Raw genomic sequence first — 22,393 nt, 5'->3', positions numbered from 1 at the left:
AGAATGATAACAATTTCTGGCTTTTGCACTGCTTAACCAGTTTAAACTGCTGACCCACGTTTGTACACAGGTATTTGGAATGTAATTTTAACATTTGTAGATATTTATGCATGTTTTACAGTGTTTTGTGTATTTCAGTTGTATTTTATTTGGCTGTGTATTGTGCATTTAACAGTGTTGATTGTTTCAGGTGGCATCATCACATACAGGCTATAAGGTGAAGTGTGGAGGCAGTCTAGAGATGTGGGAAAGCAGTGGGTGGATTGTGTCTCAGGACCCATACGGCTGGTTCCAGTGGTATTGCGGGCAATAGCTGCTGCAACTTACCTTACATATCCACCTTATTTTTCAGTGAAACTAAGGTGCCGCCATTATCAACCCTAAATGTGGACCACTTCCGGTATAAGCCACTTCCAGCTATTTTAGCTATACAAAAATACTACATTATGCTGCTTTATATTACAGGCTGGCAATAAATGTCGACATATTATTATCATTAATTAAGATTTTCATAAACTCACTGGTTTTAAGCACATATAGTTTTACAGTTTTTCGCATTTTGCCATCGTTTTATCACACACTGTTGCAATGGCAGAATGAATGTAATCAGGCGCTGACAGGACAGTCCTCTGCGCCATCTGACATGCCTCCACAAACTTTACACAACCAGCAGAGAGAAGAAAGATGCTGGGAAAATGCTGCTTCAACTTTGTTTGCACCAAAACTGCATCTTGTTTCATCTTGATAAAAAAATATATGTATTCTCTCCGTTCATGTCAGAGAGCATTCTCTATTTCTTAGCAGTGCATAGTAAACAGACACGCAGATAACATTAAGCATGGCTTATGAAACATCACCTTTGGAAAGAATTAAATAAAGGCATCATCAGAGGTTATGCAGGTACATATGAATGGAGGTTTACATGGAGACAAGAAAGACTGCATCATCATGATCTCGATAAAGAAAGGAAATTTTATTACCCTCTCTTCAATACAACAACACACAGCAACAAGTGAATGATTTACTTTTACTATAAATGCTGATGTTAGAAAATTGTCCGACCTTGACACATAATTCTGCTGTAAATCCTGTGGTTGTGTTATAGTTTATAAGCCCATATCACTAGATTCTGGTATTATAATCTTCTAGTTATTTACACTGCGGTCAATGCCAACTTTGTCACATTCGCTGGAAATGCAGCCACTGTTTGCCTCCACATTACAAAATAAGGTGGATACAAGGGACATATTTTATTGATAATTGACTTAGACTTTTAGAGACTTTGAAATCTAACTGGATGAAAATGTTCACAGCCACAGCAACAAACCACTTAAGTAAAAAAAACAAAAAAAAAAACAAAACAAAAACGTATATATTTAGAGTTTACCTTTATATATAACCCTTCTAAATTAATAAAATACTTATGTTTATACCCTTATGTATATGTACTTATGTTTTCTTCACTTTGGGGTTTGTTGCAGCTGATCGCTGAGCTTTAGTACACATTCTGTATATGTGCATTCTCTGGATTTTACACGCAATACTCACATGCTCTTGTTCTTTTTTCACAGCAGATTTTACCAGGGTAGGCGCACAGAGGATGATGCATGCCAGATCAGTCGCTGGGCCAAATGTGCAGGAGTTAAAGGTCGCTGGAGGAATAACCTCATCACAAAAGTGGTTCGGTCCAGTTGTGCATACGACAACCACAGCGTTTCCCCAGTAGTCAGACAGACTCTCCAGCACTGAGGCTACAAACTCACCCTTGAGGACTACAAGGAGGGAGCAAAGAGAGTCATACTCAAATAACATTAACAGACTCTGCTAAATTGACCTAATTCGGTTTAATGTGTGATGCAGATAGCGCTGACCATTTAAAGTAACTGACAAAGTTGTTCCAATAATTGGCTTATTATTTGGACTTCAAAGCCCCTTGCTGAATTGACATGTGGGGAAATTACTTCTGTATTATGTTTAATTACATCTGCACCCTCTACCTCACGTTACAAGTTTTCTGTAAGTTTTCTTGGTAAGTTGAATGATTATACTTCAGAATTGTCCCTTTTGTCCCTTTTCCCCCTTTCATGGAAATTGAATAATGAAGTAGAAGTAGTCTTTTTTTTTTTTTTTTTTTTTTTTAGATCTGAGAACACTTGTTGCAGTGGTGTGGAATTGTATGCCACACTTTAAGTCATACCAAGGAGAAATGCAGAGAAAATATCTAGGATCGGATGTGGGGATATTTACCATGATCTTACTGAGACAATATTATATCATAATTTTTTTTTTAGCTTTATGAGGTTAATTTATATTCCTGCTGAACACGCACACATTGCAATAAATTATAAAAGGTCTCATTATGTCACTTTATTTCACAATTTTTATTATAAAATTACAAGAGTTCCACTTCATGATTTCTGAATGCAATTTATCGATAGTTAATTCAAAGTGCTTTTCCTACCTGTTCTTCTTGTCTTTTTTATGTCACCACCACACTTTTTAGCCAATAAATATGTTTGGTAAGAAATCAAATTTTTCTGAATTATTTTGAAAAGGCTTGGTTTAAATGAAGGCATCGTGTCAGTTATGCACTTCGAGAACATTATTCGTACATTGATTCACAAATAGTGTTTGTCCATACAAAACCCATTTTTTTTCCTGAAAAACAAAATTACATCATTAATCTTTTAATTATTTTAGCGAAGTTTTACATTCACAAGACAAGAGTAACTCAGAAAAAACCCTCTTATATTACCTTCTGTAACACTGACCTTAAGATGTATTTTGAAACCCTTTCAAACATGAGAACACAAAATCAGAAACGTATGAAAACAATACAAATTCTAAAGCTTTTCAAATTCATGGAACTGCCCAAACATTAATTTTATTTATGTATTTTGTATTATTATTGTTATTTTTGTTCTTTATAATATTTCACACTCTCCGAACTGTTGAACAATGTAATTGATTATTTTATACTCTGTATTTGACCATGTTATTAACCTAAGTACAATTATAAAAAATAAATTGTGTTTGTCCATTGCGCTTCCTTTGTTCAACACTGGATGGCGCCATCACTTTTCGCAGCACGCCGCTTACTAACTTGTTGTTTTACGCCATTTCCTACTTAATTTTCAACCAATGGAATCCAAGTAAATGGTTTGAAAAAGACGAAAACCAATTAAACGGCCGGAAAATATATACGTCATATTATTGACGTAAAATAGACCAATCGGACACGGCAAAGCGCACGCCGGAAAAGCCATCCCCAGCCAATGAGCGGTTAGGGCAGGCAGCACGTTGAGGTGTAAGGCGTCCCTCCCCTTTTCTCTTTGTGATCAACGTTGCGCGTGTTGCTGGATCGGATTAAACACTCTTATTAAAGGTAATTAGACGCTCGCATTTGGTGTATAATATCTGTACGTGATGCATGCTTTTATTTCTAAATAAATGTGTTTGTGTATATCAGCTAGATATGAGTCTCTGTTGCTCGCTGCGTGGATGAGCGGTCCGGCTAAGGCTTCGCTATGCAAACCCATAAACGCTCATTGATTAAAAATATGACGATTGATAAAACACAACAAATTACAATAATTAAATAAGCAATTCGACAATTCGCGAATTTAATCATACGTTTAACAATGCAGGCACTATAGTACACTCGTTAATGACGAAATGAAACCGTAGTTGAACACGAAGACAGCAAATTGCATTCACAAAAAATCTGACTCTTAGTGAAAAAGTATATTAAACAGCACCAATTTAATTAAATAATACATTAATGAAGAAGCCAGACACTTAATTCAAGTAAATCACAATAATTACTTGCCAATAGTCACAGTCATACGAAGCACATTAGCCAATTCGTTCATACATCTTTTTTTTTTAATAAATCAAACACGCATTTCTTTCATTACGTATGTGTCTCTAATCGTGATGATTTTTTTTCAGTAATTTAATTTGATTGCAGTCTACTGTTTATCTGTGAGGTTCATTGTATGGGTGATGTAAATTTGCTATTGAAGGTATAAATGAATGTGTACAATTTAAAAGTCAGTGTTATAACACTCTTATAGCTCTTTGTGAAACTAAATGTGGATCTCTGAGATTAACCAGGCCAGAATCCAGCAACAATATCAGTCGAGGCTTTAGTTCCACTTTTTGAGGTTGCAGTTCATTCTCTGGTAACATTGTGGATGTTTTGTATTGGTGATTAATGTTGTGTCTTTAATAGATGCAGGGAAACCGAGGACCACGGCCAGAGCAGCAGAACCATGGCCCTCCCCGCATGCAGCCCAACCCCCAGCAGGAACAACAGGGGAAGCCGTCAGGAGCCGACAGCAATGGCCAGCATACTGATGCTGGAGACCAGAGTAGCCCAAGTAAGCAACAGACAACAGTGTCTTTGATAATATAAACCAGAATTGATTAAACCAAAGTAATCAGAGTTCAGGAGGTTGTTCTCAATTCTGCTTAATAGCTTGGACACCACACCTAATAGCATTCTGTAAGTAAAATAATACATGTGACAACTGAAGAATGACCAGCAGTAACATAGGAGCTTTTGCTGTCTAAAAGCGTTTAAGAGCATAATATTTGTGTTATAATGTTGTATGGCTTGGGCGCTCATTGAGGTGTTTGACCTTCTCTCCTGCAGATGCTGCTTTCACTATAGACCTGCAGAACTTCAGGAAGCCAGGAGAGAAGACCTACACTCAGAGGAGCAGACTGTTTGTGGGGAACCTGCCTGCGGGAACCACAGAAGATGATGTGGAGAAGCTCTTCTCCAAATATGGAAAACCTTCTGAGATCTTCATCAACAAGGACAGGGGATTTGGCTTCATCAGGCTGGTGAGTTTTAGACATCAGTTTAATATGGTACTAAATCAGGAGAGAGTGACTGTGGTTGTACACAAAATCAAAATGACTGATATGACAAAGCTTATTCATAATCCAAACTCTCCTCCTCATTTTATTGCTGCCTTGTTTTGTCAGTCAACCTTTTTTTTTGTCAAACCTTTTTGCTGTTTTCTGTGACTTTGTTGAGGGATTTACTAAAGGTTCTTACATTTTCAACCACAATTTGATGTTCTTAAATGCCTACAAAACCTGAAATACAGTACAACAACAAAAGCAGCGGAAATATATGATTTTTCAGGCCTGGAAAAATCATGGAAATTGATAAAATCTTGAAGTCATGGAAATCTGTAGTAAATAATTTTTTTCCATTTATTCTCTGCTCTAAAATATTTAATTGGTTAGAAGTTGCTCTTCCTGTGTGCAATTTCTATTAAATGATTCTAAAAAAGTATTTATTACACAGTCAGAAGTAATGAAAACGTGTTCGTCAAAAGGTGTGAGAAACCCTGGTTGGAGAATATTTTTATGTCCTGTTCTGTCACATCCGTACCCCCATGCAGTTGGTGGACATAAAAGGGACCTAAATAACTATAATTAGTTGTTTAAAGATCATACTGTCATGGATTTTTCTGTTTCCAGGAGTTTTTCGCAGGGATGTTAAAGGGGTCATGAAATGCTCTTTTTTTTTTTTTTTTTTTTTTTTTAATGGTTTTATCTTCTCTGAGGTCCACTGATAATGTTGAAGTCTTTTTGCATTACAGTACTCATACTGTGTAGCCCACTGTTATGATTGGCCTACATCGTGTAGCCCCTCGAATAGAGCCATTTTTGAAACTCAATCAGAAGAGAATGAACCAGCTCAACAACATTATAAAATTAAATGTCAGGGTTTACACAATGCACATCCAACACATTACATCCAAATATATTAAACTGTTCATCTCAAGCACAACTTGGCAACCGGTATACATTTTGGATTATCGTCTGTATCACGGTTACACAAAACCGTCACGGTATGCAAGAAATGTACACTTCATTCTATTCACTTGTACGTGGTACATGTTCTGTCGGAAAATTAGAGGAGGAAGCAGAGCGGCTTTATGCGAGACTGAAAGAATTGAAGAAACAGGGTTTTTCAGGTAGTGACCATTTATCGGCAGCCGCCGAAGCAAATTCAATGACAATCTCGTGTTCTAAACATGCTTTTCATCAGACACGCAGCTGTGTTTCATGAGATTTTCGCGCACTATCTCTGAAGCATGTAAGTGCGCGCGAGTCAACATGCTTCCAGATTGGGCTCCGCAGACACTTGCACTACTCAACCCGGTTTCTCTATCGCAATTCGCAGCACAAACTTCAAAACTTGCTTGACCCATTCGAATTCTTCCCATTCTAGTTTTTTTTATTTTTTCCTCAAAGCACTGGAGGAAGTCAAACATTTCAAACGACGAGAGAGCCTGTTATTCTAACCAACACTGATGAGGAAAACAGCTGTGTCATGCGCCAACAATCGTGTCATCTGTCATGCAGAATTTTTAAACTATACATCACCTTTAATAAAATTCAGTTCGAATGATGTTTAGATATTAGAAAACAAGCTAGCTTTGCTTTCAGATATTCAGATATTGTTTACAGAGATGACAAACCATTAAGAGCCTAATGAAGTGTTTTATTAAAATAATTCTATAATTTAGCATTGTGGTAAGCTTGATTACCACTTTTTGAATAACATCAATTTTTTTTTTCTCTATGTAAAGTTCCAAATAAAGAGAAAATTGTGTAAGAGGAAGTGGTTCCCTTACCACTCAGTACACTTGACATTGCGTTTGCTAATGCATACAGGGAGTGTCCTTCCACATGACATAGTTGAAACCTCTCTACAATAATGCCAATATTCTAACATTGGCTATAGTGTTTGAGTCCTGCCCTTTTAGGTGCGAAGCTGTTTGCTATGAAATCAGGTGTGCAAACACCGTTCCTCAGAATTTTCTTCCTTCAAGACAGTGATTCATCTCTACTGCTTCGCTGTCAACTGCACGATTCAGCGGGTGGGATCTTCGTGGCAACGAAGCTCCCCTGCAGAACTCCCACTACCTTAGTAGGTGGCGTGGTTACTCACCTCAGTCCGGGTGAGCGGAGAACAAGTCTCAGTTGCCTCCACTTCTGAGACCGTCAATCCGCGCATCTCATCACGTGGCTCGTTGTGCATGACACCGCGGAGACTCCGCATGTGCAGGCTCATGCTACTCTCCGTGATCCACGCACAAATTACCACCTGCCCCATTGAGAGCGAGAACCACTAATCGCAACCACAAGGAGGTTACCCCATGTGACTCTACCCTCCCTAGCAACCAGGCCAATTTGGTTACTTAGTTATTCGAACTTGCGACTCCAGGGGTGGTAGTCAGTGTTAATACTCGCTGAGCTACCCAGGCCCCCCAATTGTATATTGTTATATTGTGTGTGTGTGTGTATATACACATACATATATATATGTATATATATATATCTAAAAGAGTCGCTTACGTGTTCGCGTCTTTTTAAAGATGTCGTTCCATAAGTGTTCCTTGTGCAAGAGGCACATCCTGCCATCAGATCAGCATGAGAGCTGCATTCACTGTCTGGGCCCACGCAGAGTCAGCTCTCATGGAGACAGACTGCCCTCACTGTGAAGGCATAAGTCTCAAGACACTTTGCTCGCGAATAGCCCTCGTTCTGAGGGACGAAGTCAAGCATGATGAATTTGAAGTGGTCCTCGTGCCAGCACACCCCGTGAGCCCCTCAATCTCCATGTAACACATCTTTGTCACGGCCTCATCTCGTTCTGCAGTTCTGACGCTGATGATGTCATGTCTCTCGCTGCATCAGGCGAGTGGTCAGTGGATGACGTTACTGCCCCTTCCGCCGGCGAGGAGCGTGTATGTGCCACTGACAAGGAGATGCTTCGCGTCCTTTCAAGGGCGATCGAAGAGCTCGATATCGAGTGGTCTCCTCCAGAGGAACCTACACAGTCTCGCCTTGATGAATGGTTCCTGCAGTCCGGACGCCGTCAAGCTGTGTCCCTTAGAACTTACCCGTTCTTCCCTGAAGTTCATAAAGAACTGTCAAAATCCTGGCACACAGCCTATGCGAGTAGCAGGGCGTGGAACTCACACCCCATTTATCTTTCTAAGCCGTGTCGACTAACGTCCGCACTGACTGGTAGAGCATACTCGGCAATGGGCCAAACTGGTTCAGCACTCCACGCGATGACTGTGCTCCAAGTTTTCCAAGCTAAGCTCCTCAAACAAATTGACAAGCAAGGCTACGATCCAGAGATGTTCAAAAAGCTATGCACTGCTACGGACTTAGCACTGTGAGCCACGAAAGTCACTGCACAGGCCATTGGCAAGTCAATGAGCAACCTGGTGTTTTTGGATCGTCACATCTGGCTGACCTTCATGGAAATGCGTGACGTGGGAAAAGCCACTCTATTTGATGCTCTGGTGTCTCCAGCCAGCATTTTCAGAGGTTCTATGAATAGAATTGCTGAGCGCTATGTCACGACTCGGCAACACTCACAGGCTATGAGACATTTTATGCCAAAACGGAGCAGTACTTCATCACAACAGGCTACTACTCTGTCTCGGTCCAGTGCCTGGCTAAAAACCCCACACCAACTGCCTCAGCACTGCAAAAGGTCGTAGCCGAGCCGTTATTACATCCACGCAAGCCATGGCCCAAACGAAGGCAGCCGCCTCATCACAAGCCCTGTGCCGATGGGAAACCCCCCCGCCGTGCCGCAAAGCGGTCCTGACACACAATATTGTTCCCCTCTTCCCCACTGCTGTTCGCACGCTATGCACAACCGCTTCCCAATGGTGAGCAGCGCATTATATCTTGTAATGAATTACTGATTGCAAAAAGATTACAACGCTCGTTGCACATGCACGAGATGCTCACACTTTTTCAATAACGAGCTTTCCCTCTTCAAAGCATCACATTATGCACAACCGCTTCCTAATGGTGAGCGGCGCTTTATATCACGTCATGAACATACCAAATTGCCCTCTGTCCCGTTACGTGGATGCATGATGAGCTCTTACTGGCATTCCGACTGGGTGCCAAAAAAAGTTCAAACATGATTATACGATCCAATTTGCACATCGGCCGGCCCGTTTCAATGGTGTTCTGTCTTCCATGGTTTCGTCTAAAGACCATACGTTACGAGACAAAATAAACAATCGTCTCGCAAAGAATGCGATAGAGGTTGTTTCATATGAATTAATAAACCTACTGTCCTCACAGGCATCAGAGCTGGTGTTTGCAACGATCGAGCGCGATATGCCGGTGTTGCATGCACAGACAGTGGGATTTACAGCTGTTATATTCTTGTTCTGGAGAAGGACGCCAGGCTTCAGCCCATTCTAGTTCTGAGATGCTTGAATCGTGCGCTTGCGACACGCCCATTCAAAATGTTAACTCAGAAACAGATCTTATCGCACATCCATCCTCGGGAATGATTTGCGTCAGTAGATCTGAAGGACACGTACTTCATGTACCAATTGCACCGCATTACAGGTGGCTTTTTAGATCCGCGTTTGAGGGAACTGCATATCAATTTAAAGTCCTTCATTACAGTCTGTCTTTGGCTCCCCGCACGTTCACGGAATGTATCGATGTGGCGCTCGCCCCATCAAAAATGAACTGTGTGTGTTTTGAATTACCTCAGCGATTGGTTATTACTATCCAATCAGAGGCACTACTGAGCGAACACAGAGACTTGCTGCTTTGCCATATGGAAAATCTGGTCTAATGTCAACTGGGCAAAAAGCACACTTTTCTCAGCCGTAAATCTCCTTTGTAGGAGTTCATGCCTGCGCACTTTATGAACGAGCACGTACAGACCATTCTTTGGTGTCTGTTTCAGTTCAAACTGAAAAAACATTACCACTGAAGTCATTTAATTTTCATGTGCATCGCAGTAACTCTCCACTGTCTGGCTGCTCTAGCACCATGGACAGCGCCAGCCTTCTACCAACAGGGTGTTATTCTGGGTGAAGTTTCAGAAAGAAAGTGCTGACCACAGATGCATCCAACACAGGTTGGGGCACGGTGTGTAATGGACGCTGACTTTCGACACCTGGAAACAGGTGCGAAACGGCTGTGACATGTCAACCGCCTAGAGCTACTGGCTGTCTTTCTAGCTTTGAGAGCCTTTCATTCCGATATTGTGAATCACCACATTCTGATTCGTTCAGACAACACAACAGTAGTGGTGTATATATGTCGCCATGTCGAGCTGGCCCAGGTTTGTCAGGGCGAAACAAGTATGCGCTTCCCCCGGTGCTCCTCTATTCTGTTATCAGCAAAGTCTGAGCGAACATGGAAACAGTTCTGTTAATTGCGCCGAAATAGCCCAATCAGTCCTGGTTTCTGGAGATGGTATAAGTACTGGACGGGCCTCCATGGGAAATACCGCTGAAGAAAGATCTTCTCTCTCAAACACAAGGCGCGGTTTGGCATCCCCAGCCAGAGATGCGAAGCCTACACTTGTGGCCTTTAAATGGAGAGCGCTAAACGCACCAGAACTGACGCATTCAGTCATGAACACCATTTTACAGGCCAGAGCGCCATCCACGAGACGCCTCTACATGCTAAAATGGAATGTGTTCACTGATTGGTGTCTTTCACATGGCAAAGACCCAGTAAACTGCCCAATACATGAATTTCTTCTATTTCTTCAAGAGCGATTAGACGCAGGACTCACTCCATCAACGCTCAGTTTATGTGGCAACTATATCTGCGTATCATGCACCTGAAGCTGGCGCCACTATAGGCAATCATGATTTAATCAAAGTTCCTTAGGAGCAAGACAATTAAATCCACCTCAGCATCTCAGCAAATCGCACTACTGCTGGCTCTGGCCTCAGTAAAACGGGTCGGTGTCTTACATGCACTATCATTGAAAATTCATGTCTGGAGTTTGGCCCCAGTCTTTCAAAGCCACTGTAAAACTCAGAAAAAGCTATGTGCCTAAGGTTCAAACCACGCCCTTCAGAGCGCAGGTGATTCACCTTCAAGCCTTCTTCCCCCCTCCATTTACTTCGGATGAGGAACAATCCTTCCATTTGTTATGCCCTTTGCGGGCGCTACATGCATACATTGAGCGCACCTGCCAGTGCAGACTGTCTGATCAGCTCAGTGTGCTATGGAGAATGCATGAAAGGAATGTCCGTCTCCCAGCAAAGACTTTCTCACTGAATCATTGATGCGATTGCTCTGGCTTACGAGTCACAGGGTAAGATTTGCCCAATTGGTGTTAAAGCATGCTCAACTAGAGGCATAGCCTCCTAATGTGCAGGGACGAACTGTGTGTATTTACAAGACGTATGTTTTGCAGCAGGAAGGTATTCTCAGAACACATTTGCAAGGTTTTACAACCTAGATGTAACGTCTCTCTCTTTACAAGTCCTCTGTTTAGAGTGCTTGCTATTTCTTTGGCCAAACATATACTTGTGCCCCTCCCTTTAAGTACGGGCTCCCCATCATTATACACAACCGCCTGCATTCAGGCTGTTGTAATTCACCATAAAGTCACAAGCATTTTCATTTTAAATAAACTCCCTTCCTGATTGGGTTTGTGAAGGGGCTAATTCATACTATATGACTATAGTTCATATACATTCTGAGTGCTCCCCTCCTGGTCCAACATGAGGGTCACTCGTGCGGCATACTCATGTCGGTCGCCGTCCTGTGGGACTGCGGCGTCATGTTTCCTCTCTGTAGTGTAGTGCGGCGTGATGGGATTCTTTTCCCTATATGCATTAGCAAACTAAATGTCAAGTGTACCGAGACGTTAGGGAACGTCTCGGTTACGTACGTAACCTCGGTTCCCTGAGAAGGGAATGAGACATTACGAACGCTGGCCTCACTACAAGACTAGAGTTCTTTTGAGGTGCGAGAGATGCGCTCCCTGTCCCTCAGTCAGAAAATTCTGAGGAATTGTTTGCATGTCTGCTTTTATAGCGAACAACTTTGTGCCTAAAAGGGCGGAACACAAACACCATAGCCAATATTGGAATATTGGCGTTATTGTAGAGAGGTTTCAACTAGGTTATGTGGAAGGACACTCCCCATATGCATAAGCAAACGCAATGTCTTGTTCCCTTCATCTCAGGGAACCGAGGTTACGTACATAACAGATGTTTTCATTTATAAAGTATTTATTTCAGTGACTGGAATTTTCAAAAATAGGTATTACATTATGGTTATTTAATATATAAACCAATTTTTATTTAATTAAAAAAAAAACTTTTTGGAAAAATTGAACTATATTGTGATATAATATATCGTGATATAAAATTAGTGATGTCATGATAAAAGATTTTGGTCATATCACCCACCCCTACTGTGTACCAAGGAAGTGTCCGTTGCAGCGCGTCGCATTGCACTGACAGTAAACGGATGTGCCGTTCCATTTTGCACTGCACTTGCACTCCGCATTTTGCGGAGCCGCTACTACTGCCAACAACACGAATAAACAGTTTAGGAAGTTCGTGTTGACACGCCCGGTGTAGACAGCCTCAAGCCGTTGCATCGCATCAATGGACGCGCCTGGTGTAAACAGGATGTCAGCACCATAAACTTTCACAGTCATAACATGAAATATTCATGAATTAAACTGTTTACTCATGGTTTTTGAATTCACGTCCGTGTTTAAGTGTCCCTTCCTTCAATAACAGTTCCTTGGCAAAGCTTGAATTGACTGGTATGTTGAGTCGAACATATAATCCACTCTATAATACACTGAAGACACATCCAGTTTCCAGTATCATTCCTTTGTTTTCATATACCAACAACTAAAAATAGCACAGATGGGCAAAAGAACATGTCCATGACGCATTTGTGCTCAGCTGAATGACAGAGCTTCTCTTCAGAGTTGTAACTTGACACCGCGTTTTTAAAAGTGGCCCGAGATATGTATCACACGGTCAGAGACGTCTGTCTGTGCATGTGTATTTAGAAAAACATTTAAATCCAGACAGGCACTTGAAGGTGTCCTGTGTAAGTCCACTTAGGATGAATCTCCCATGACAGGCCCCATCTCTCTCCACTTTAACTGTGTGACCGTCTGAGCACCAGTGGGCGGTGCCAAGGGTGCAATGATGTAAAAATAGGCATTGCATATGCAGATGTATTTGGTCCTTGTGACATCACAAGTTCCACAAATTCCAAACGAGCCGTTTTTGCAGCTTGGTTTAAATTTATTTTTCTATTTAGGAGGAAGTTGTTAGTTCTGAAACTTACAGTATGTTTTTATAGTACAATGACCTCTTTTATATGTCAAAAGATCAAGGAAAATTGTATTCCTCATGTCATGACCCCTTTAATAAAAATAGATTAAATGTCATTTAATTAGATCGAGTAAGCTTATCGATCTTTGATTATTTTCTGAATAAATGCATTCAGTAATCATGCCAGCAGACTTTGATAAGGCAGTCATATATAGTCATCTGCCGCTGGAGGGCGCTTGTGTACTGCATGTCACGACCACATCACAGAAGACGACACACGGGCTCAATGTAATCAGCGTTTCTCTATAAATGAACATTGTTTTCTGCATACATCATGATGGTGTGTTAAAGTACAACATGAAAACAAGCATAGTTGGTCAGCTGGTCTCCTTGTTTAATCACAACCTACGATTACGTCCGTGATCTCCAAGAGAGGGCACATTCAGCTGGCATCTCATCACCAGAGAAGTGGTATGTTATGTATTGTATGTTTACGCAGCGTGTTATGATTGGTAACATAATTGGACTTAATTTATAATAAAAAACAATCTAAAGGTCCCAAATATCCCACGATCCACAATGTGAAGTTTTAATAAACTCAAATATATATTTGTATACAATTTATAATTAACAGTTATTCATTAACAGTAATTAATTCAAAAATTCTTAAACGCATCTGAAATTTATTACACTGAAATAAGAATATTTTAAGAGGAAAATGCCAATACTTGCATTTCTTAAGTGTATTAATTTATATTTAAACAAGGCTACATTATTTGGAGTCCTCCACGTGTGTTTTGCGGTATTACCATTAACGATTAATGGTTGGTAATATCCACAATAATCGATTTTGAAAATGACATCCCTAGTTTATAGGTTCACAAACAACAAAGGAGTCTCTGTATAGTTTGTTTTCATGATTGAAACATTTGATTAACCCTAGGATTCTGCTCTCCCCTTTTTAGGAAACGAAGACGCTTGCAGACATTGCAAAGGCAGAACTGGATGACACGCTTTTCCGTGGCCGCCAGATTCGTGTGCGTTTTGCCACACACGGCGCTGCACTGACGGTTAAGAACCTGCCACAGTTTGTGTCGAATGAGCTCCTGGAGGAGGCCTTCTCCATGTTCGGCCCGATCGAACGGGCCATTGTCATTGTCGATGATCGCGGCAGGCCCATTGGAAAGGGCATTGTGGAATTTGCCAATAAACCATCTGCCAGGAAAGCTCTTGACCGGTGTGCCGACGGAGCCTTTCTTCTCACCACGTGAGTTTACGTGTCTGCTACACCTCTTTGGTATACTTGTACAATGTTAATGGAAGTTGGGTATCTAGGTCTGTTTTTCCTTCTCCAAACTCAGATTCCCCAGGCCTATTACTGTTGAGCCAATGGAGCAGCTGGATGAGGATGAGGGGCTTCCTGAGAAGCTTATTAACAAAAACCCACTATTCCACAAGTGAGTTTCTCGTGTTCTCGTGTACATTGTATATGTAAGTGATAATATACAGTGAGTCGCTCATTAATGCAAAATAAACCTCAACGGGATAATCATGATCATGAACCAAAGGGGTCTTGTCTTCCTACATTAAGTTTATTTTGCAATATTGACCATCTGATTGTGATACACATAACCTGTCAATTTAGTAATTCGTTTTGCATGAGAATTTGATGAGTTGAGATTATTTTATGTGAGACTGCAGAGTGATATTAATGAAGCTAGCACAGCTATCAAAGAAATCAGTTGCCTGGGATGATGATCAATAATAGTAATTATATTAATAAATTTGACTGCAGAGATCTGCGATGTGACCAATCAGAATCAAGTATTACAGAAAGCTGTGTAACAATGGTCTACATCATCCATCATCACTCTACGATTCCAAATTAAAGCTCTATCTCTGTCTTTTGCTCTCTTCTACTCTTTTTCTGTCTGCCTCTTTCTTTGTATATTTCTTTATCAGGGAGCGTGAGCAGCCACCCCGCTTTGCCCAGCCAGGCTCATTTGAGTACGAGTACGCGATGCGCTGGAAGGCTCTGATGGAGATGGAGAAGCAGCAGTACGAGCAGGTGGACCGGAACATCAAAGAGGCTCAAGAGAAACTGGAGGCCGAAATGGAAGCAGCGCGACACGAGCACCAAGTCATGCTGATGAGACAAGGTGACCCCACACACAAGTTACTTTTTATAGGGATAGTCCACCTGAAGATGAAGTTTGATAATTTCCAGATATTTTGAAAGTCAACTAATTGTCTTAATCCAACTCTGTATAAGCAAGATGATTTTGGTTAATCTGAGACCCCGTTTGTTTGGGGACGTAAAGACGCACTCTTTAATTCAAAAACAGCTGGATGGCATGACGTTGAAGGCATGTCTTGAGGCACGTTTTTAAAGGTTGAACTATTTTACCTTGACATGCCTGTTTCTCTCTCTGCTTCAGACCTCCTGCGCAGGCAGGAGGAGTTGAGGAGAATGGAGGAGGCTCACAGCCAGGAGGTGCAGAAACGGAAGCAGATGGAGCAACGTCAAGAGGAGGAGCGACGGAGGAGAGAGGAGGAGCTCCGTGTCCACAGTGAGGACATGATGAGGCGGCAGCAGGGGCAGGGAGGCAACTTCTCTGAGAAGGTGAGTGCCCGCATCACACTGCCTGTGCCACAAAAATGTTTTTGAACAGTTGTTTTCTGACAGGATTTTACAGTAATGGCCTATTGTACATTTACTCTTTCAGAGAGATCCAGACATGAGGATGCATATGGGAGGTGAGAATGTGACAACACTTTACACATCTGGTCAATTTAACAGTGAACACACTTCATAATGTAGCTTCTCACCATTTTAAACATGACTAAAAACACCTTTTAAAGCAGTTACCCAAGTGTCACAGCAAATGACTAAAGAATCATTTTCTTTCATTCTAATCAATAAATTTAGGAAAAATGTATGGTCTTTTTGTTTGTTCTGTTTTGCCATGTGTAATGCCAGAGAATTCTGTTCTCAATATAATTTGTTAAAAATGTATCATCCATTTGAGTTTATAAACTTTTTTTTTTTTTTCCTTCTCTCTCTTGGGGTTAAAGGTCAAGGAATGTCCATGAACAGGAACCCAATGGGTGGAAATCCCACAGCAGCAGGTGCTGCCAGCTTGGCTTCCAACGAGGTAGAGATCATTCTCATACACACAACCTTTAGCACATTATTCAGAGAATACAGTGTGAGCTCCATTCTCTCTCTTTTAGCAGGGGTCTGCCAGTAATCCAGGTGGTCTGCCACTTCCCTTTCCTCGTCCCGGACCTGCTATCGATTTTGGCACCAACAAACGCCGCAGATTCTGAGACCACCGGCCAAACATCTTTTCTTTCTTTTTTTTTTTACACACTGGAAGATATTTTTAAGTGCAGACTGTGCTTTTGTAGAGCCTGTGTATGCATTTCACAAATGGGATTTGTGTGGGCAAAATATGTTTTAAACTTAGCTTGACATGAGTTTTAAGTTACTCCCTAAGATTTCCCATCCCCAGGAGACTTGAGGGACTGTTTCCAGGCATTCATCAAGTCCAGTTCTGGTATAATTGACCGTCTAGCTAATGATTCCTTACTACTAAGTGTTTCCACCTCAGGACGAGGGTTTATCTGTGCAGGAAACAGCCCCAGGGTGGACATTCAGCTTTGTATAGTCCTATTTTCTCCATTTTATTTTCTTCTGTTTTGTATTTCACCCAGCAGTGACCTTCTCTATTGTAGAAATTAGCTTTTCTCTGTCTTGTCCTCTGAAATGCCTGAATTTCTAGGCAACTTTAAATAAATTCATAACTACATGTTACACACAGTCCTGTGTTGCTGATAGTGTTCTTATATATAATTTTAGGCACAAGTTTTGCAGTTTGTGATTAAAGAGCTGTTACACAAACTATTTATAGAAATAAACCATTCCCATTATAACAGTTCCATATATGAAGAAAGTGATTGCATCTATTTTGTGAATGCTTAGTTCTTTGATTCAGCCTTTTGAATTGGCAGACAATTAAGTGCAGATATCAAGACACCAGAGGAGTTTGTGAACCTGTGCAAAAGAACTGAATAGTAATTTGGAAACATAAAATCATGAGCTCTGGCATGAGATGAAGACTCCAGCCATATCAGTAACCTTATAAAAGCTGTTTTATTCTACATGGAGAGGGTCCCCTCATTGGGGCTGCCATGTTAGGATCACATGAACAACTGAAGACTACCTACTTAGTCCAGAGGGGCCACTTTAAAAATTAATGGGAGAAATTGGAACGATCAACTGCTGTTGAAAGGAAATCCCACCTTACAGGTAAAAGAGACAATCACCAGATCTGCCCTGTCAATCAACTCAAGAACGTACATAAGCATTAGCTATACAAGCCAGGATTGTTTTTTTTTTTTTTTTTGGGCGTAACCTGAGGTACAGAATTAAATTTGAAATATGTTCTTAAATAGCAATCTTGACTAACCGTTTTGGAGACTTCTGTCTTAATCCCATTCAAGTAGTTAGGAGCTGCACTTGTATGCCGTTTGTATACAGCAGGCCGAGAGTGTTCCGAAGATGGCCGCCAATGGAGTGACTTAGTGAAAAGACTTTGCAGTAACTGCCCTGTTATTGGACACTTTCACTATATAATACACCGTGTAGTATTAAGTTAAACTGTGAATAGAGACATCGGTAAGTGAAAACTATTGCGTTTGAATGATGTGTAAGTCCAAGACGAAATATATATATATTAAAAAAAAGTACTGAGTGCACCTTTAAAATATGAATAAAGAGGACCGAACTGAGCACTGAAGATCACAAATAGGTCCACAGACAGCACATGGACCACCCTGTCTTGTTCTATGTTTGTACTCAGAACTCCAAATAAAGGCGGTAAATCAAATACTCAGGAGTGAATGGGTGTATGGACAATTTATTTTTTACAATGAACTGACCATTACAAGCCCCTACCATCAAAACAATGTAGAGGCCTTCTAAGCTTTATTTAGCCATGATGTGGATAACATTCATTGTTATGGGGATATAAAAATACGCATTCGTTTCACGTAAATATCTAAGAATTAATCTGTCGAAACAATCAACAAAAAGTTGTTCTGCTTGTTAGTTAATCATAAAAGCCCCAAAGAAAGTGGCCTCTTGGGGAAAGCGCACGGCGCTGATATCTAGCACATACAGTGAGAGCCTGTCGCCCTTTTCTAAGCGGAACAGCGCCCCCTGGTGGCTGGAATAGAGCTGTACATCAGACCTGTCGCTCGGGCAGGGTGTCACTGCGGATTTTGCGAGCATAACTGGCCCCGGATAGGACGGTGTCCTCTTGTATAAATACTGCGTAAAATGCACGTCTCGTCTTAGGCGTGTTTCGAAATGGACCTGAGAGAAAACAAAGTAAATTCCGTCTTGTGGCACCGCTATCTCTCCATCAGGGCTGAGGCGCATTAAACCCTCCTGGCTGGTTTGGCCACTCATGTTATTATCCCACTGAATACGGACCAGTTCAGGAATTCCATCTGCAGATTCACCTGTTCAAGCGAGATATTAGGATCAATATGCATTCTTGCACAACGTCTTGTTAAATGGAATATTTCGGGTTCAATACAAGTTAAGTTCGAAAACTTTAATTCTTCTGTTAAAACTCGTTATTTGAGCCGTAAAGTTGTTTAAATCTTCAATTTTACAGTCGTTTTAGAGTTTGTTGACATTGTCATGGAAGCTGTAAAATTGGCTATAACTTTACACAGAAAAAGTTAGAAAGCAATTTTATCAGAATCAGCTTTATTGCCAAGTATGCTTACACATACAAGAAATTTGTCTTGGTGACAGGAGCTTCCAATGTACAACAATACAAAAACAGCAGCAAGACAGAGATAATAATAAAAAAATAATTATACACATACATACAGACACACACATACACACGGGTAGTGCAAATCTAATACAATCTGTTATGTACAGTGTAAATACAAATCTTATGTACAGTGCAAATTTGTTTTTTTTTTTAATTTTTATCACACTAAAATCATGTTAACGCACTTATGTCTTGTGGCATTTTAACATTTACGGATTGGCCCCATTTACTTCCATTGTAAGTGTTTCACTATAACCTTTTATTTTATTTATATATTTATTTTTAAAGAAGAGGAGGAGCAAGTCCAGATTATTTTGTGGTAATCAATATTATGCCACAACTGGTGTCGATTTAGCTTAACTTGTATTAAACACGGAATATCCCTTTAAACAGTGTGTTGTGTAGAAGAAGGTCTCCTTACCATTTTTCTGGAGACCTCGATACTGTTTAAGTTCTTGTTTTGCCCCGACGTGCACCGCTGGTTTGAAAACATCAGTGATGTTGTATTCTGAAAGGCCCAAGGAAACACTTCACCCCAATGCAAGGCAGGACGATCAAATAAAAGCAAAGTAAATACATACATATATTTATCCTACCTTCTAAAGTCTCCAATACTGAATTCTGTATGTCCAGCAACAGTCTCTGTTCAAAATATAATTTTAAAAGCATCAATATTTTTACCATATATATATATATATATATATATATTAGTTTCATATTTTGAAGCAGTGTTTAGAAATACCTGCTGTGCACTTCGTTTCAGTTCTTGACTGAACATGTCACAACTTGCGATTCCCGCTTGTTCTGTAGGTTGGTTGAGATCTGTGGAGAGACAGTGAAGTGGATACCCCCCATCTCTGCCTGTTTCACGAGTCTTATAAAGTGAGGAACAAACAATTAATAAACGACTGCATATCTCATATGTTCTTACAAACGGAAAACAGTGCATGTTTGATGATTAGTTATGATTAAAAAAAATGTAACTCACTCTGTGAATATCCTCGGAAAAGTCATAAAGAAGAACAGCCGTGATAAATGTCTCCGTGCTTAATATTAAAGTCAGAATCAAGAAGAAAATATGCTGTCCTCGTGCATTTTTGTTTTCAGGTGATTTTTCGTCCAGCTGGCTGTAATTGGGACTGATTGGAAGGTTTGATGTCATGTTCCGATCGTGTTATACAGAATATTCGCATGACAGAAAGAGAAAGTAATCTTTCCTGTCTCGCTGATATCCTGACAAAGTCAAAGGTCTGTGCACTGTTTAGCTTTCTTCCGCAATATGAGTTTGTTTTCCTCGCTGGAAATTCCCCCGTAAGGCACCGCCCCGTTTAGGAGACTGACAGTCGGCATAAACTACATATGACCACAATTAATGAAAATTGCGACTTTAGTTCACACCTTTTTTTTGGAACGCCTCGTTATCATCATCCAGAGGTGACTGTGGTCACGAGACAGGTCTGGAGACTCGCACGCACACAATCACTAATGGGCTACTTAAGGACAACTTTTCTGATACAAATTATGTACAGTTTAAAAATGTGAATAATATTTCCTGATTTATATAGAATATAATAAAATAGAAATGTAGGCTATAGGCAACATATTACATTTAAAAGAGATATTGACTTTAACTGACTTTTTGTAAGCAAGCAGCACCCTGACACCTTTGTGCATTATTTTGTTATAGCCAGTAGCCTACACCAAGTTAATATAGAGAGGCTTACCCCAATTTACTGACTGAAAATATTTGTAAAGATTTGTGATTATTAAGGGGAGAATATATCATTTGGTGACTAGGAAAAAAAAAAAAAAAAAGGTGGGAAAGCGAACTTCATTCAGTTAATATTTTTAGTTTTATAACAAACTTATTTGTACATAAATATACATTTACACACCAGACGCCAAATTTCTCTGTTCCACTTACGGGGAATGAAGAATTTAGAGAATTATAAATAACACAATATAAATTGATCAGTACCATTAATTTGTGTCATTTGATTTAATTAATTTTAATTAATGTGTGTCCTTTTTTGTTAGTATTTTGCGCCACCCTGACCTCTGTATGTTTTTCAGTGATCTATTGTGATAGATATGCTTACATAAAAGTCAGCTCTACACACAAGTACAAAGCGTTTTTATACAGTATGAGAGAAGGGGGTTACCACTGTAGCTATGTCCTATGTAAACATTAAGGAATAATTATTATTATTTTTTAAAATGCATAAAAGTAAAGTACAATAATACAACAGTAACAATTTTCCTCTATTAAAGTAATTATAAAAATGCACTTCGTCTTCTGAAATGCCAGAGAAAACAGTAGATTTTTTTTTTATAATAAAAATCAATCACTCCTTAGTCAGTTGTAGTTATATATTTGAGTACTGTGGGATGTTAAAGGAATAGTTCACCCAAAGATGAAAATTCCCTCAACATTTATTCACCCTCATGCCATACCAGATGTCTATGACTTTCAAGATTCAAGATTTTTAGAATATCTTTGCTCTGAAGGTCCATATAATGCAAGTGAATGGTGACCAAATTTGGGAAACTCCAAAAAGTGCATATAAATGCAGCATAAAAGTAATTCATATGACTCCAGTGGTTTAATCCATGTCTTCTGAAGCAATCTAATAGATTTTGTGTGAGGACAGACCAGAATGCAACTCCTTTTTCACCATAAATCTTGACATCAGCAGTCTCCATGGCGATCATGATTTCAAGCTTGATTACACTTTCTAGTGTAATTACCCTGCACATGTGTCAAGCCAGGGGCGTAGATTCCAAGCAAGTACAACCCCCCCCCCCCCAAAAAAAGAAAAACAATTCTTCACACTGTAACCCCCCCAATGTTCAAGCCAAGTCTAGCAAATTGCATCAAGCACTAGGAAGTGGAATTTAAATCATGATCTTGTCTCTAGACTGCAATGGCAAGATTTATAGTGAGAAAGAAGTTATATTTTCGTCTGTTCTCACCCCAAATCGACTAGACTGTTTCAGAAGACATGGATTAAACCACTGGCATATGGATTACTTTTATGCTGCCTTTTATGTGCTTTTTATAGCTTCAAAAGTTTTGTTACCATTCACTTGCATTGTGTGGACCTAAAGAGCTGAGCTATTTTTCTAAAAATGTTCTGCAGAAGAAAGTTAGTCATACACATCTGGGATGGCATGAGGGTGAGTAAATGATCACAGACTTTTCATTTTTGGGTGAAATATTCCTTTAACTGGGCGGTCTCTCGTCACACGACCTGCGGCGTCTTTAAGGCGTGACTTGAGAGTAGCCAATCATCGCTGGGTGGCACTAATATATTTTAAAATGCATAAACATGAACCAGTAACAGAATAGTAGGCAAGAGCTGGAGCCAATCAGTACAGCGAGAGGGCGGGTTGAGAGCGGAG

The 22,393-nt window shown here is 40.2% G+C and overlaps 2 protein-coding genes across 3 annotated transcripts; one reads left to right on the top strand and one right to left on the bottom strand.

Annotated features, from left to right (window-relative positions):
- Window positions 1-3,256: 3,256 nt before the first annotated feature.
- Window positions 3,257-16,959, top strand: LOC127422982 (non-POU domain-containing octamer-binding protein-like). Of its 2 annotated transcripts, none has more exons than XM_051666950.1 (10): window positions 3,257-3,385; window positions 4,235-4,382; window positions 4,658-4,851; window positions 14,102-14,403; window positions 14,498-14,593; window positions 15,099-15,295; window positions 15,575-15,759; window positions 15,863-15,893; window positions 16,212-16,291; window positions 16,374-16,959. In XM_051666950.1, the coding sequence occupies exons 2-10, from the start codon at window positions 4,235-4,237 to the stop codon at window positions 16,464-16,466; spliced, it is 1,326 nt and encodes a 441-aa protein (XP_051522910.1). In that variant the 5' UTR covers window positions 3,257-3,385; the 3' UTR covers window positions 16,467-16,959. The 2 variants fall into 2 exon arrangements, with proteins under 2 accessions (XP_051522910.1, XP_051522903.1); XM_051666943.1 differs by having other exon boundaries at window positions 16,371-16,959.
- Window positions 16,960-18,038: 1,079 nt separating this feature from the next.
- On the bottom strand, window positions 18,039-20,279 carry tnfsf10l4 (tumor necrosis factor (ligand) superfamily, member 10 like 4). The gene is made up of 5 exons (XM_051666976.1): window positions 19,980-20,279; window positions 19,734-19,865; window positions 19,588-19,633; window positions 19,413-19,499; window positions 18,039-18,665 (listed from the first exon to the last, which is right to left on the bottom strand). Exons 1-5 carry the CDS (start codon window positions 20,151-20,153, stop codon window positions 18,247-18,249), a joined length of 858 nt encoding a protein of 285 aa, XP_051522936.1. The 5' UTR covers window positions 20,154-20,279; the 3' UTR covers window positions 18,039-18,246.
- Window positions 20,280-22,393: the final 2,114 nt, after the last annotated feature.

The sequence above is a fragment of the Myxocyprinus asiaticus genome, chromosome 3 (genome assembly GCF_019703515.2).
Source record: "Myxocyprinus asiaticus isolate MX2 ecotype Aquarium Trade chromosome 3, UBuf_Myxa_2, whole genome shotgun sequence".
In the NCBI taxonomy this organism is placed as follows: Eukaryota; Metazoa; Chordata; class Actinopteri; order Cypriniformes; family Catostomidae; genus Myxocyprinus; species Myxocyprinus asiaticus.
This window is presented reverse-complemented; position numbering and strand designations above follow the sequence as displayed.